The sequence below is a fragment of the Chrysochloris asiatica genome, unplaced genomic scaffold, assembly GCF_000296735.1.
Source record: "Chrysochloris asiatica unplaced genomic scaffold, ChrAsi1.0 scaffold00109, whole genome shotgun sequence".
Taxonomy (NCBI): domain Eukaryota; kingdom Metazoa; phylum Chordata; class Mammalia; order Afrosoricida; family Chrysochloridae; genus Chrysochloris; species Chrysochloris asiatica.
This window is the reverse complement of record NW_006408627.1, coordinates 9,839,208-9,856,534: the sequence shown is the minus strand read 5'-3', so window position 1 is coordinate 9,856,534 and position 17,327 is coordinate 9,839,208. Positions and strand designations below refer to the sequence as shown.

The 17,327-nt window shown below is 37.9% G+C and overlaps 1 protein-coding gene across 1 annotated transcript in view; it reads left to right on the top strand.

Annotated features, from left to right (window-relative positions):
• Positions 1-17,327, top strand: part of FAM13A (family with sequence similarity 13, member A) — a 460,082-nt gene that overhangs the window by 21,311 nt on the left and 421,444 nt on the right. The window contains exon 2 of the mRNA XM_006867777.1: positions 11,776-11,985. Within this exon, the coding sequence (XP_006867839.1) occupies positions 11,776-11,985 (210 nt within the window). The remainder of the gene's footprint in view (positions 1-11,775; positions 11,986-17,327) is intronic.

Below are 17,327 nucleotides of genomic sequence, written 5' to 3'. Positions count from 1 at the left end.
CTTAAGGTCAGCAGTTTGAAACTACCAGCTGCTCTGCTAGAGAAAGATGAGGCCTTCTGCTCCCGTAAAGATTTACAACCTCGGAAACCCTGTATAGGGTCGCTATGAGTCGGAACCGACTGCACGGCACTTAACAACAGCAACAACAATGGCTACTGATGGTGCACATTTCTTCAGACGTTTGTTGGCTGCTCAGATCTCCCCTTGGTGAAGTGTCTGTTCATGTCCTGTGCCCATTTTTAAATTGGGATATTTGTCTTTTTCTTGTAGAGGTGTTGTTTCCTACATGTTTTGGAAATTAGTCCCTTGTCTGATGTGTCGTTGCAAAAGATTTTTTTCCATTCTGTGGGTTCCCTTTTTGGTGAATTCTTTTAATGAACCTAAGTTTTAATTTTTAGTATATCCCAATCATCTATTTTGACTTCTTTTGTTTGTGTAGTTTTCAAAATGTTTGGTAGTATGTGTATTCCCTGTATTAGAGCCATCACTTTCCTCCCTATTTTTTCATTGATGACCTTCATAATATTTGGATTCACATTTAGGTCTTTAATCCATGTTCAGTTGGTTTTTGAATGGGGCGTGAGGTAAAGGTCTTGTTTCAATCTTTTGCGTAGCGCTTTCCAGTTCTACCAGCACCATCTGTTAAAGAGACTGTCTCCACCCCATGCAATATACCTAGGCACTTTCTCAAAAAATCAGTTGACTCTATGTTGATGGGTTAATTTCTGGATTCTCAATTCTGTTCCAATGCTCAATGTATCTTTCATTGTACCAGTTCCAGGCTATATAGACCATTGTAGCCATGTAGTAAATTTTGAAATCGGGAAGTGAGGGTCTTCCAACTTTGTTCTTCTTCTTAAGCAGTGCTTTGCTTATCCTAGGTCTCTTTCCTTTCCATATAAATTTGTAATTATTTTTTCCATCTCTTTGAAGAATGTCATTGGAAACTGGATTGGGATTGCATCATATGTGTAAATTGCTTTGGGCAGTATGGACATTTTCATAATGTTAAGTCTTCCTATCCAGGAGCTGGGTATGGTCTTCCATTTTTGTAAGTCTCTTTTGTTGTAGTGTTTTGTAGTTTTCTTTGTATCGGTCCTTTGTTTCTCTGGTTACATATATGCCTACATATTTCAACCCTTGGGCGGTTATTACAAATGGTATTGCTTTCCTAATGTCCTTTTCAGCACTGTCATTGTTACTATAGAGGAATCCAATTGATTTTGGTACGCTGATCTTATACCCGTCTACTTTGCTGAATCTTCCAATGATGTCTAGTAGCTTTTTTACTGAGTCTTTGGGGTTTTATATGTATAGGATCATACTGTCTGCAAATAGAGAGTTTTATTTCCTTTCTGCCAATTTGGATGCCTTTAATTTCTCCATCCTGCCGTATGGCTTTGGTTAAGACTTCCAAAACAATATTGACTAAGAGTGGTGACAAAGGGCATCCTTGTCTAGTTCCCGTTCACAGAGAGAAGGCTTTCAGTTTTTCTCCATTGAGAGTTATGTTGAGGAATTTCCCTTCAATTCCTACTTTGTTGAGTGTTTTTATCAGGAATGGATGTTGGATTTTGTCAAATGCCTTTTTTTCAATCAATCAATGTGATCATGTGGTTCTTTTGCTTTGTCTTATTTATATGGTGGATTACATTGATTGTTTTTCTAATGATGAACCATCCTTGCATCCCTTTTATGAAGCCCACTTGGTCATGATATATTATTTTTTTTGATGTGCTGCTGGATTCTGTTGCTAGGATTTTGTTGAGAACTTTTGTATCTATGTTCATGAGGGATATTGGTTTATAATTTTCTTTCTTAGTGATGTCCTTCCCTGGTTCTGGTATGAGGGTATGCTTGCTTCATAAAAAGTATTAGGACGTTTTCTGTTCTATTCTATATTCTGGAATAATTTCAGTAGAATTGGTGACAGCTCTTCCCTGAATGTTTGGTAGAACTCACCACTGAAGCCATCTGGGCTGGACTTTTTTTGGTTGGGAGTTTTTAATGACCTGATCAATTTCTTATTTTGTTATGGGTCTTTTCAAGTTTTCTACTTCACTCTGTGTAAGTTTAGGTAGGTCCTGTTTTTCTAAAAATATATCCATCTGTTCTAAATTTTCAGATTTGTTGGAATGCAACTCTTCTTAGTATTCTGTATTATCCTTTTGATTTCATTTGGTTCCATTGTGACGTCATCCATATGGTTTCTGATGCGAGTTATTTGTGTCTTCTCCCTCTTTTATTTATTTTTTTTTAATTAAATGTTTTTATTTTGGATTGAGTGAAAGTTTACAGGGCACATCATCAGCTTCACATTCAACCATTCATATAGCTTGTTTCATTACATTGATTATTATCCCCTCCATATATCATCAGTTAACAGTGTTTCTCTCTATCCTCTTTAGCTTTTTTTTTTTGGATGGGGGGCTGGACTTGCCTTTTTGGAATTTACAGTCTCGGGTTTTAGGGAAGGTTTTTACATTTGTCTGTGGATATCCAGGGCTCATGTATGAGATTACTAACAAGCATTACTGAATAATCAGATGAGGGACAGTTTGCTATGTCTACTAGGTAGCTAAAGTCTGATCCTCAGAGCCTATGGTTTGGACGGTCAACAACGCTTGGGCCCACAGGGGCTTGGCCTCCTGACCGGGTCTGTACTGTCTGCATCTGAGTCCTCCTTATTTATTGTTTGTTTAAGGGACGCTGCCTGTCTTAGGCGGTCAGTGCGAATTCCTCAGTCTTACCAGTCATTGAAACTCATTGCAGCATGGCAATGGCTCTGTCTTAAGTTGCCGAGGTTCCACGTGATCCTTACCCGTCTCTGGCCACACGTCCAGCATAAATAGCCGCCATCCGAGGAAGGCAGGGAGGGAGGAGATCGGCTGAGGACCCCATACGCAAGACGTTGCCGGCCCACCACCTGCTCTAAGGTGACCAAGCAGGGTCACTATGCTGAGGTTCAATCAAGTTCTTAGGGGATCTTACTCTCTGGCAGGGGTAGCAAATTAGTAGCCACTCAGAGTTCACTTTGAGAATTACTTAATAAATTTGAGCATGTAGCTGATGAATATCCACAGACAAGTGTATCCCTCTTTTCTTTTGTTAGGTTTGCCAATGCTTTGTCAGTTTTATTAATCCTTTCAAAGAACCAGCTTCTTGTCCTGTTGATACTTTCTATAGTTTTTCTGTTTCCATCTAAATTATTTCTGCTCTTATCTTTAGTATTTCTTTTTTTGGGGTGACTGCAGGTTCCCTTTGTTGTTCTGTTTCTAATTGTTAGAGATGCTGTACTAATGTGTTAATTTTGGTTCTTTCTTCTTTTGGGATATGCATATTTATCACAATAAATTGTCCTCTCAGTATCGTTTTCACCGTGTCCCAAAGATTTTGGAATGTTGTGTTTTCACTCTCGATTGTTTCTAGGAACTTTGTGAATTCATGTTTAATTTCTTCTTTTACCCAGTTGCTTTTCAGCAGGGTGTTATTCAATTTCTATATATTCAACTTTATTTCCTTAGTCTTATTGTTGATTTCTAGTTTTATAGCATTGTCATCTGAAAAGATGCTTTGTAGTATTTTGATGTTTGTAAATTTATGGAGGCTTGCTTTGTGACCTAACATATGGTCAATTTTGGAGAATGTTCCATGTGTACTGAAGAAGACTGTATATTGTGCTGTTGTTGGATTGAGTGCTCTGTATTGGCATATTAAAATCTCCCACTATAATTGTATATTTATCTGTTTCTTTCTTCAATTCTAGTAGGGTTTGCTTCATATATTTTGGTGCTCTTTCATTGGGAGTGCAGATATTTAATATGGTTATGTCATCTTGCTTAATTGACCCTTTGATCATGAGATAGTGCCTTTCTTTATCTCTTATGCTGTTTTTGCCTTAACGTTTACTTTATCAGAGATTAGTATTGCCACTCCTGCTTGTTTTTTCTTGCAGTTAGCTTGGTATATTTTTTTCCATCCTTTAACTTCTATTCTGTTTTTGTCTTTGTGTGTAAGGTGTGTCTATTACAGGCAGCATTAACATTCACTGTCATTATCAATAGGTATGAATTAATTGTTGCCATCATATTAATTTTTTGGTAGTGCTGTTTTTTCCTTTGTTCTGTATGCCTTCTTGTGCTGAGTTTGTGTTTTTTCTTCTATTTCTTGTCGGTTTCTTCTTAGTTTTCATGTTTCCTTGTTCTGCTTGGATGTTCATTTTCATGGTAAGTTGTGAAGTTTTAACTTTCTTTGGGGTTATCCTATAGTGTACTAACTTTTCCTTCCATTTAAGACAGTCTTTTGTATCCTGAAATCTACTTGACTTCCTTACCACCTGGATCGCTGTTCCTGTATTTTTCCCTTCTTTGACATTGTTATTATGTTAATCTTTGGTTGACTTCCCAGGTCCTTTGAATTCATTGTTGTAATTTTGTTCTGTTCTGGACTCTGCTCTCTGTCATCTGAGTTTCAGGTGGTGTTGCCCTGTCTGTTATCTCTGGTTATTGTCTGTTCTTATTGTTTTTCAGTCCAAAGAACTCCCTTTAGGATGTTTTGAAGTGCTGGTTTGGCTTTGACAAAGTCTCTTAGTTTCTGTTTATCCTGGAATGTTTTGATTGTACCATTGTATTTGATAGACAGTTTTGTTGGATAGATGATCCTTTGTTGGCAGTTTTTTTTTTTCTTTTATGGTTTTATATATGTCCTCCCATTGCCTCCTTGCCTGCATGGTTTCTGCTGAGAAGTCAGACTTAATGTGATTTGTTTGCCTTTGTAAGTAACACTTTTCTTTTCCATGGCTACTTTTAGAATTCTATCCTTGTCTTTGATTTTGGAGAGCTTGATTATTATGTGTCTTGGTGATTTTCTTTTGGGGTCTACCCTTTCTGGTGTACAATTGGCTTCTTAAATGTTTATCTTCTCATCCTTCAGGATGCCTAACATCTGTTATTGGTTCTTGTCTCAATGATGGAATATTATGGGATATGCTTGTAGCATGGCTATATGGCCATGATTGCTGAGTAACGTAAGGAGAAAAAGCTCCCATGTCCCAGAAAAAAAGTGAGATCAAAAGGACCAAAAACAGAAGCAATATAAAAGCAGAGATAAAAACCACCACTCTAAAAAAAAAAAAATCTGTAGCCGACTGGCCAGTTGTCTTTGCTGCTGTGCGTACACCACAAAAACCTCCAGCAATGAGTGGGGGTGTCCACTTGCTAGGCCCCTCCGCTAGCCACCACCATATAGGTGCACAGATAGATATTGAGAAGTTAATGGGAGAAAGATAGTCTACTATTTTTTGTCTCTGAAAATCAGTTAGGTATCTGCGGTGCAAAGCGTAATTCTCAAACTAGTTGTGTCTTTTTATGTTGGGGTTTTACAGAGTGTTCATACGGTTTGTCTGTCTGACCAGACATGTTTTTTTCTTGTTGGGTAGGCAGGAGTAAAGGATACTGCACAACTTAAGTTTAGGGCTGGGTCGCAGAGTCAGACATCATAAGCAACCGCCAACAATTCTGCTTGTGGGACCAATGGGCCTCTTCCTCTTTGTGCCTCAGGAAAACTGTGGGCTCATCACTGGACCCTTTTGAAGGTGCACACCTACCTGCCTGAAGGTGTCTGTGCTGGGCAGAGAAGGCATGACAGGGAATAGGAGGAAAAAATATGTAGAATCCCCCCACACTTCCTTTTGAAAATGTCACTGTGCTGATTTTAACACAGGTTCACTGTGTTGGTCCGGCTGTGACCCTACTTTCTGAACTCAGCCTGGAGTCCTGTGTCCTGATTGAGTCCTAAATCACAATGTTTTCCTTTATACAGTGATTTTTCCACTGGTGTGGGAAACTGACACCCTGCACCTTTTGGTTGATCCAGAGCTCTGGAGCTAATCCGTGAAAGCAGCTTCTATGGGTTTTCAGCCCCTCCCCCACAAAGCCTGTCCTACCTGATGCTCCTTCTGCTGTCTCCAAATTGGTATTCCCTGGGTCATTCTTCTTAGAAAGACTGTTCACCTTTGTTGTAGGCGATGTTTCTAGAGAAGCAAAACAAGTGAAACATATATGTCTATATATTTAGAGAGAAGTTTATTATCAAGGAAATTACAGAGTCCCAGGTCCCCAGTGGGAGTAAGAGTGAGAGCAAGAGCCCTGCCTGACTGTCCATTATATTGAGAGCATGTCACACCCCCAAGGAAGTATACCTTCATTTGATTGACTGCTCATAGCCATAGAGTTAACTATGCCTGCTCATTGCCAATCATCACCATGGCAATAAGCACATCCCAACTTCTAACCCTCTGGAAATCCTGGCATAGTTAAGTTGACACAAAACCCTAACCATTACAACCTTCAATGAACATAAGTGTTCATTTGACACTTTCAGCCATACTTAGCTGTCTGACATACTTGCTTATGTGGATGTGCTGTTTCTTTAAACCCTGAACATTGGGCTGGAAATCATCATCTTTTACCCTAAGTGAGCTATCCCTCTTGAATTCATCTTATACACTGTTTTCAACATTAATATTTAGTTTTAATTATTCCTTACGTTCTTGTACTTCTCTTTTGTTCTAAGTTACCAAGTAATCGTTATATGTTGCTGTTATTGTTAGGTACCATCAAATTGGTTCTGACTCATAGCGGCCTTACACATGATAGAATGGACACTGTCCAGTCCTGTGCCATCCTCACAGTTGTTGCTATGCTAAAGTCCATTGCTGCTACCACTGTGCCAGTCCATCTCATTTGAGATCGTCTTCCTTTTTTGCTGATCCTCCACTTTGCCTAGCATCATGTCTTTCTCCAGTTCTGGTCTATCCTGATAGTATGTCTGAAGTATGAGAGACAAAGTCATGTCATTCTTGATTCTAAGGAGCATGTTGGCTATACTTCTTCCAACAGAGATTTGTTTGTTCGTCTAGTAGTCAGTGGTACTTTTATACTCTAGTCTATTTCCTTTTTCACCATAATCTGCCTGACTGCCTTACAGTAAAGTGTAGTCTCCCTAAGGCAAGCTCTGTATCCCCTCTGTTCTCTATTTAGCTAGCTAAATATTCCTGAAATCCGATTGTTATTGTTAGGTGCCATTGAGTAGGTATCGATTCATAGTAACCCTATGCACAACAGAATGAAATACTGCCTGGTCCTGCACCATTCTCACAATCATTGCTACATTTGAGCCCATTGCTGCTGCCACTGTGCCAGTCCATCTTGTTGGGAGTCATCCTCTATCTTCCGCCCCTCCACTTTATCAAACATGATGTCCTTCTGAAGGGACTGGTCCCTTCTGTCAGTATGTCTGAAGTATGAAAGATTCCAGCTATACTTCTTCTAACATAGATTGGTTTGTTCTTTTGGCACTCCATGGTACTTTTAATATTCTGCTCCAACAACATAACTCAAATGTGTCAGTTCTTCTGTGATCTTCTTTATGCACTGTCCAATTCACATGCATATGACTAAGGTGCATCTTAGTCCTCAAACTGACATTTTTGCTCTTGAACACTTTAAGAGGTCTTGTAGCACAGATTTGGCTAATACAATATATCGTTTAATTTCCTGACTGCTGCTTCCATGAATGTTGATGGTTGATCTAAGAAAAATGAAGTCTTTGACAGCTTCAATCATTTCTCCAATTATATGGATGTTGTTTATTGGTCCATTGCTGAGGATTTTTATTTTCTTTATATTAAAGTACAACCCATACTGAAGGCTGTGGTCTTTGATCTTCAGTCAGTAAGTCCTCTTTGCTTTCAGCAGGCAAGGCTGTATCTTTAGTATAGCTCAGATTTTTTATGAGTTGTCCTCCAATCCTGATGCCATGTTTTTCTTTATTTAATCCAGCTTCTCATATTATGTGCTCAGCATACAGTTTGAATAAATATCATGAAAGAGCATGACCCTGTTGTACATCTTTGCTAATTTTAAACAATTCAAAGTTCCTTTGTTCTGTTTGAACTGCCTCTTGGTCTATGTATGGATTCCTGAGCACAATTAAGTGTTCTGAATACTCATTCTTTGTAATGTTGCCCATAGCTTGTCATCATCCACACAATTGAAAGCCTTTGCAGACTGAGTGCTTAAAAAAAAAAAAAAGAGCTAAAATGAATAGAGAGAAATACTGTTAACTGATGGTACATGGAGGTGATTATAATCATTGTTATGAAACAAAGTATATGATTTGTTGAATGTAACATTGATGATCTGCCCTGTAAACTTTCACTCAATTCACAATAAAAACTTAAAAAAAAAAAAAAAAAAAGAAAGAAAGAAAGCCTTTGTAGAGTCAATAAACCACAGGTAAACGTATTTCTGGTGTTCTCTGCTTTCCGTCAAGATCCATCTGACATCAGATATGATATCTCGCATTCTACATCCTTGTCTGAATCCATTTTGAATGTTTGGCAGTTCTGTCAATGTATATTTGCAGCCGTTTTTGGATTATCTTTAACAAAGTTTTGCTTATATGAGATATTAATGATACTATCCAATGATTTCTGCATTGCATTGGATCACCTCTCTTTGAAATGGGTAAATATAAGGATCTCTTCCAGTCAGTTGGACAGGTAGTTGTCTTCCATATTTCTTGGCGTAGATAAATGAGTACCTCCAGTGCTTCATCAGTTTTTTGAAAGATTTTAGTTTGTATTCCACCAATTCCCACAATCTGTTCTTTGCTTTCAGTGCAGCTTGGACTTCTTCCTTCAGTATCATTGGCTCTTGATCATATGCTACCTCTTGAAATGGTTGAACATCAACCATTTCTTTTTTGTATAGTGTCTAGGAATTCCTTCCATCAGATTTTTATTTTCCTTACAGCATTCAGTGTTTTGTTCATGGTGGTGGTGGTGGAATAGAACTTCCAAGGTTGTAAATCTTTGTAGGAACAGAACGCCTCACCTTTCTCCTGTTGAATTTCTGGTAGCTTCAAACTACTGACCTTGAGATTAGCAATTTTGCTCATAGAATCCTTCAATATTTCAAGTCAAGACTTCAATTTTTTTTTCATCTCTTTCATCTTAATAAATGCTGAGCATGTTCTTCCCTTTTGGTTTTCTAACTTCAGGTCTTTGCAGATTTTTTTATAATAGTTAACTTTGTCTTCCCTAGCTACTCTGAAATTTTCTATTCTGTAGAAATACAAAAAAAAATTTTTTTCTATTCCATTTTTACTATTTTTGTTCTACTTTTACCTCCCTCAATTCTTCTAGTTGCTTTAGCATCTCTAAACTGCAGAGCAAGTTTCAGAGTCTTTCCTGATATCTATTTTGGTCTTTTCCTTCTTTCTTGTCTTAATGACCTTGTGCTTATTTCCTGTATGATGGTCTTGATGTCATCCCACAACTCTTCTTTTCTTCAGTTTTTAGTGTCTAATGCATTAAATCTGCTCTTCAGATGATTTCTAAATTCAGGTGGGATATGTTCATAGTCTTATTTTATCCCTGTGGACTTGTTTTAATTTTCTTCATCTTCAGCTCAGTTGCATATGAGCAATTGATGGTCTCTTCAAAAGTCTGCCCCTATCCTTGTTTTGGCTGATAAAATGGAGCTTTTCTACCGTCTCTTTCCACAGATGTAGTCAATTTGGTTTCTGTGAATTTCATTTGGTGAGGTCCATGTGTATAGTCATCTTTTATCTTGTTTTGAAAAGATATTTGCAATGAAAAAGTCATTGGTCTTGCAAAATTCTGTCATGAGATCTCCAGCATCGTTTCTATCATCAAGGCCATATTTTCCAACAACTGATCCTTCCTTTTTGTTTCCAAACTTCGCATTCTAATCACCAGTAATTATCAATACATCTTAATTGCATGTTTGATCAATTTTAGACTGAAGAAGTTGATAAGATTCTTCAATTTCATCCTCACTGTCTTTAGTGGTTATTGCATAAATTTGAATAATAGTGGTATTAAATGGTGTTCCTTGTCGTTGTATGGATATTATCTGATCACAGTGTTGTACTGCAAGACATGTTAATAAGTTCTTTTTGATGATGAATGTGATGCCATTCCTCTTCAATTTGTCATTCCTGTCATAATAAACTATGTGATTTTCAGATTCAAAGTGGCCAATACCAGTCCATTTCAGCTCACAAATGCCTAGGATATTGATGTTTATGCATTCCATTTCATTGTTGACATTTTCTAATATTTTTAGATTCATACCTCATACATTCCATGTTCTGATTGTTAATGTATGCTTACAGTTGTTTGTTTTCATTATGAGTTTCCCTTAAATGAATGTCCTGAAGGCTTTACTCCTTTTGTGTCATCACAGCCAACTCTAGTTTGTGGAGGCAGGTCTTCCCTGTCATATTTTGAGTGCCTTTCAACCTAAGGGGCTCATCTTCTGGCACTATAGCATACAAAATCCAATTACATTTTATTTTCTTCCACTGAATGCCCCCATTAAAAGCCTCCAGTCTGCAACTTAACATTCATGATTCTATTCAGTTTCTTCTAATTTTATTACCTCATTGTTCTTGGACCTAAATACTCCACATGTTAAAGTGCTTAATTTTTTAATGCTATCCTGTGTCTACCTATCAGTTTATGTTTTTGTTCCTTGTTTTTTAGTATTTCATGGTTTTTTGATTCTGGAAGTTTAATCTCTTGGGACTTCCTTTTTAAAGAAAGAATACAGAATTAGAGATAGAGCCTTTGAAAGGGCCCAAACAAATGAGGGTCTTTGAAGCTTAAACTTCATGAGCTTCATAGTATATTAGCCTTAGCCATGCTATCTTTCCTGCCACTTATTCAAAGATTAAGGTTCACCCTCCCCATGAAATGTCAACCTCAGCTTACACTGAATCCCTCAGAAACCGACTGAAGAAAAGAATGTCATTTTGAATCATTTTATATTCTTGTAGAGTTTTCCTCATTAAATTTCATGACATCTATGGAAATATCCTGGTGTGGTGCTGTGGGTTAATTCAGGAATTCAAGGTCGGTTTGAAACACAAGGTCGGCAGTTCAAGCTCACCAGCTGCTCCTTGGAACCCCTATACGGAGTCGCTTTGAGTCATAACTGATTTGCGGCACTTAACAACAACAACAACAAAGAAATATCACTTATTAATCAAATTGTTAGAAAATAATTGCATCTAGTTAAGAAGTTTCTTATTTACCTATCATTTAAAAAATAATTGTTATGAAGTGCTAAGCTGGTAGCTGGAAACAAATGTACAGTTCTGTCTGCCCTTGCTGTTTAGTGCCATAGAGTCAGTTCTGACTCATAGCACTCCTGTGTGGGGCTTCTGAAGAGCAAATGGTGGGTTTGAGATTCCAGCCTTGTAGTTAACCGTCCAGGGCTTATTCTACAGTGCTATCCTAGGATTCCCTATATATCTATATTAATGAAATTTCTTTGCATGGTATTATGTACATATATTGTTCTAAATTTATACATGTCATAGCTTTTTATGTAGAGATTAAATTTTATGACAATCTTCTCTAGATGATTTGTCGTTGTTGTTGTGATTGTCACTGAGTAGATTCTGACTTACAGCTACTCTGTATAGGGTTTCCAAGGAGCAGCTGGTGGGTCTGAACTGTCCACCTTGTGGTTAGAGTCCAGTGTTTATCTGCACCAGGACTCCCAATTTGTAGTAGATAAGGAAATGTATTGCTTTAAGAAATATTTCTATAAAATGTGAAAATCTTCTACTGCTTTATAATTATAGTAGAGAATCCAGCAGTGGGATTTGTTTCTGTTGCTGTTCTTTAAATGTTGTACCTGTTTGTGATCGATGTCTGTTTGGCCTATTGCACTTTTCCAGGTCTCACCCGGGAAGGCCTTTTTCGGGTGAATGGTAGCGTGAAGGTGGTGGAACAACTTCGGCTGAAGTATGAGAGCGGCATGCCTGTAGATCTTGGGAAAGACGGTGATGTCTGCTCAGCAGCCAGCCTGTTGAAACTCTTCCTACGGGAGCTGCCAGAGAGAGTGATCCCCTCAGCATTACGTCCTCGGTTCCTTCAGCTGTTTCAGGGTTAGTAGAGTAATTCCTTTCAGAAGTTAAAACTAGCTTTCTGTAATAACTAAGTATTGTTCTTACACTTATGACCTTTCTGTAACCACGTTTTGCTGTTTTAGTCTATGCCGTCATCTTCGACCCTAAAACCGTGGTAATCTGATTATAAAACACATTATTAAATGGGACTTTTAGGATTATGGCATAGAAACAATAACATAGTATTGAAAAGATCTGAGGTTTCTGGGCCAAAGGAATCCTTTCCAGTCTAGTGACTTCAGTAGAAAGAAGAATAAAGTATTACATTTGTAAAGGGAAATACTTGGAAAGCATCAAAAAGTTCATGGAGAAACCAGATTATCTTTTAATTCCATTTTTCCATGAATTTTTGAAGGCACCTAATATTAGATAAAATGTTATTTGCTCAGTGACCTTTAAAATTGTTAAGTTCTCTGGCATGTTTTCTTTTTTCTTGTAAGCAAGATAGAACCCTAAAATAATTCTGTTCATTCTGTAAGGTAAAAATTTATTTTCGATTCTAGGATAAAGTGACTATAAATGAAAATTATTTAACTTCAAATTGTAATACCTAAAAGAATAACCATTATCATGTTCTCCCTCCTAATATGTTGTTGTTGTTGTTAAGTGCCCTCCTAATATAGTATGAAAATATTTCACTCTTCAAAGTGATTTCTTTCCTTATTGTTGCCAAATATCTTAGTTTTCTAATGTTACTATAACAGAAGTACCACAAGTGGTTGGTTTCAACAAGCAGAAATGTATTGGCTCACAGTTTAGGGAGCTGGAAGTCCAAATTCAGCGTGCTGGCTCTCAGGAAAGGTCCTTGTCTCCTTTCAGCATCTGTAGGCTCAGCATTCCTTGGAGATCTCCATACATCTTGGCATCAATCATCCCTGAATTGTAGAAGCTTTACAGTGCAGGAAACCCACATCTAAATGATGCATTCCACTCCTGGCTCTTCTGTCTTGGTGGTAGCAGATCCCTCTGAGTTCTACTCACTTCTGCCTCCTTTAATATCGCAAAAGCAATGGACTCAAGATAGAACGTAATCCTGTAGATTGCATCTGACTTCTTTAATATCATAGAAGTGAGGATGTGCAACACATTGGACAATTGGATGAGATCGGGGCTGATCACATCAGATTATATCATGGAGTTGATTGCATCGTATTAGATGTCACCACAGATGGTAACTACAGCTTAGCTGCTAAATCACTGAGAATTCTGGCCAAGCCAAGTTGACACCAAACCTTAACCGTCACACGGGGATTAACACAAAATATGAGTGTTTGATGTCAGGCTGAGAAGGATATAACTTAAAGTCACATTCCTTTAAACCAGTTCAAAAACATGTAGTTTACTAAAGCATGTGGTATGCTTTAAAACATGTTGTTGTTAGCTGTCATCAAATCAGTTCTGATTCCTAGCGACCTGGTATCGGGTTTCCAAGGAGCAGCTGGTGGGTTTTAACTGCCAACTTTGTGGTTTGTAGTCCAGTGCTGATCCTACAGCACCACACCAGGTAGTTGTTGTTAAGTGACATCAAGTTGGTACCGGCTCAGAGTGACCCTATGCACAACAGAACAAAACACTTCCTCGTTCTGGGCCAACTTCACAATTATTGCCACGCTTGAGCCTATTGATGCTACCACTTTGCCAATACATCTCACTGAGGGTCTCCCTTTTTTTTCTCTGACCCTCCAAACATGATATCCTTCTCCAGAGATTGGTCCGTCCTGACAATATGTCTGAAGTATGAGAGACGAAGTTTGGCCATCCTGGTCTCCAAGGAGCACTCTGGCTGCACTTCTTCCAAAATGGATCTATTGGTTCTTTTGGCATCCCATGGCACTTTCAATATTCTCCTTCAACACCATAACTCAAAAGCATCAATTTTTCAACAGTCTTCCTTAATTCACTGTCCAGCTTTCATATGCATATGAGGTTACTGAAAATACCATAGCTTGGATCAGGCGCATCTTAGTCCTCAAGCTGACATCTTTGCTCTTCAACATTATAAAAAGGTCTTTTGCTCTTCAACATTATAAAAAGGTTTTGTGCAGCAGATTTGCCTATACTAAAAATGGGATAATTGAGAAGTTCTGTATCTTAGACTGGGCTCTTTAGAGAAGCAAAAACAGTTGAATTTATATATGAATATAAAGAAAAGTTTCTATCAAAGAAATGGCTCACACATTTGTAGAGGTGATGTGGTACCGTGATTTTGTTTGTTACGAGTTTTTTTTTTACAATCTTCTTACCTCTCATCAATGGAAGTTAAACCCTTTGAGTTCGATACAGATGTCCTGGTGTGGTGCTGTGGAGTAATAAGTCGGATTGCAAGGTCAATTTGAACAACAAAGTCAGCAGTTCAAACGCACCAGCTACTTCTCAGATACCCCATACAGGCTTGCTATGAGTTGGAACCAATTAGATGGCATTTGACTATAACAACAAGAACAAACTTCGCTATAGGATAAATACTGAGCTGCTAACCACAAAGCTGGTGGTTCAAACCTACCAGCTGCTCCTTAGGATTGATATAAATTGGAACCTGATCAGTGGCACTTGGCAACACACTTGCCCTCTAGGCACTGTTTTTGCTATGCCCCAAAGGTTTTGGTATGCTGTGTTTTGCTCTCAATTGATTCAAGGAATTTATTTTATTTTTTATTTGTTCTATTACCCAGTAACTTGTAGACAGGTTGTTATTCAGTTTCCAGTTTTAAATCTTTTTTCTTGATCTTCCTTTTGTTGATTTCTAATTTTATAACCAAGTATATAATAAACCTTCTGAAAAGATACTTTGTAGTATTTCAGTATTTTTAAATCTATTGAGGCTTGCTTTGTGGGTTAACATATGGTGTATTGTGGTGACTATTCATGTGTATTAGAAAATAATGTGTATTTTGTTGTTGTTGGGATGGATGTTTTGTATAAATCTTTGAGGTCAAGTTGACTGATTGTGTTATTTAGGTCCTCTGTGGCTTTGTTGAGTTTTTTTCTAGTTGTTCTCTCCTTCATCAAAAGTGTTTTTTTTTTGTTGTTTTTTTTTTTTAATTCCTACTATCATTTTAGAGTTGTCTATTTTTTTCTTCTTGGATCAACTATCAACACTCGTGGAAGCAGTAATCAAGAGATGAGACGACGTATTGCATTGGGCAAATCTGCTGCACAGGAATTTTTTAAAGTGTTGAAGAGCAGAGATGTCAGCTTGAGGACTAAGGTGTGCCTGACCCAAGCCATGGTATTTTCAATAACCTCATATGGATGCGAAAGCTGGACAGTGAATAAGGAAGATCGTAGAAGAATTGATGCCTTTGAGTTGTGGTGTTGGAGGAGAATACTAAAAGCTGCCAAAAGAACCAATAGATCTGTTTTGGAAGAAGTACAGCCAGAGTGCTCCTGGGAGGCCTGGATGGCTAAGCTTCGTCTCTCATACTTTGGACATATTGTCAGTAGGGAACAGTCGCTGAAGAAGGATGTCATGCTGGGTAAGATGGAGGGTCAGAGAAAAAGAGGAAGACCCCCAACGAGATGGATCAGCCAGGTGGCATCATTGATGGACTCAAGTGTGGCAGCGGTAGTGAGGTTGGCCCAGGATCGGACATTGTTTCGTTCTGCTGTGCATGGGGTTGCTATGAGTCAGTTCCCACTTGATGGTACCTGACAACAACAACAACAACAATATTTCTTTCTTTAACATTATTAAATACACCATATTTTGAGGCTGTTTCATTGGAAGCATAAATATTCATTATGGTTCTGTTTTCATGTTCAGTTGACCCTTTATTCATGGGGTAATTGCCTTCTTTGTTTCTTATGCTGGTTTGCTAATCAGAACTTAATCTTATTGGTTCTCCTTTGTAGGTAACTTTTTGTTTTTCCTGAGTTGTTTTCAGGATTTGTTCCTTGTCTAATTTTGGAGAGGTTGATTGCGATATGTCTTGATGATTTTCTTTTGGCATCTATCCTGTTGGGGATTTCCTCAGTTTCTTGAATCTTCTCGTCTTTCATGATGTTATGGAAACTTTTCTTTCAATCACTCTTTGATTATCTTTTTTATGCATTTCTTTTTCTCTTCCAGGGTTAATACAGATAGTTCTTTGAGACTTTAATGGGGCTCGAAACTTCAGCGCTCACCTCAGTGCAGCTCTGACCACCAGGAGAGTGGGAGCTTCCCTGAGGGTGTATGTGGGTAGGGTCAGCCTTGCCTCTGTTCCCTGGTAGAGTGTTGGGGGAAAAGAAAAATAAATCATACCTTTACCTCTGTGAGCCAATGATAAGTTTCTGAAAAGCCAATATGGTTTCTTGTCTTCAAACCATTCACAAACGCTTAAGGTGGCTACACCACGTCATCACCAGTGTGTCTCTGTTTTTGGCTTTATCTGATCAGCTTTATCGCTTAGTAAGCATTAAGTTTACTTCTGTATCCCTTCATGTAAAGCCCAAGGTTCCAGAACTATTATCTACAACTGTTCCATTTGTTTTTCCATATCTTTGTTGTAGAGGGTCCTTATAGCTTTTCTGTTTAGTCCACCATGTTGCTGCCTCCTTTGTTGTTTGATTTATAGACTGCTGCTTGCTTGAGTGTTAATTGTGAATACAAGCAAAATGAAATCTTTGACAACTTCACTTTTTTTCTGCATTTGTCATGATGTTATTTATTGGTATGATTGTGAGGGTTTATGTTTTCTTTACATTGAGATGTGATCCATACTCCAGTCTTTGATCTTCATCAGTGTATTTTAAGTTCTCTTCACAAGCAAAGTTGTATCATCTGTATATCGCGGGCTGTTAACGAGTTGTTCTCCAATTCTGATGCCACACTCTTCTTCATATAATCCAGCTAATCAGATATTTTGCTCAACATATAGGTTGAATTTGGAGGGTGAAAGAATACAACCCTGTTGAATGTCAGCATGTGGACATACTTTTTTCTCTTTAAACCTTCAGTTTCTCGGAACAGGATAGGACGGAGATGAGCATTGTGTTGATGGGCCCATTATTTCTTTCTTTCTTTCTTTTTTTTTTTTTTAATTAAATGTTTTTATTTTGGATTAAGTGAAAGTTTACAGAGCACATCAGCTTCACATTCAACCATTCATATAGCTTGTTTCATTACATTGATTATTATCCCCTCTATATATCATCAGTTAATAGTGTTTCTCTCTATCCTCTTTAGCTCTTTTTTTTTTGGATTGGGGGGCGACTTGCCTTTTTGGAATTTACAGTCTCGGGTTTTAGGGAAGGTTTTTACATTTGTCTGTGGATATCCAGGGCTCATGTATGAGATTACTAACAAGCATTACTGAATAATCAGATGAGGGACAGTTTGC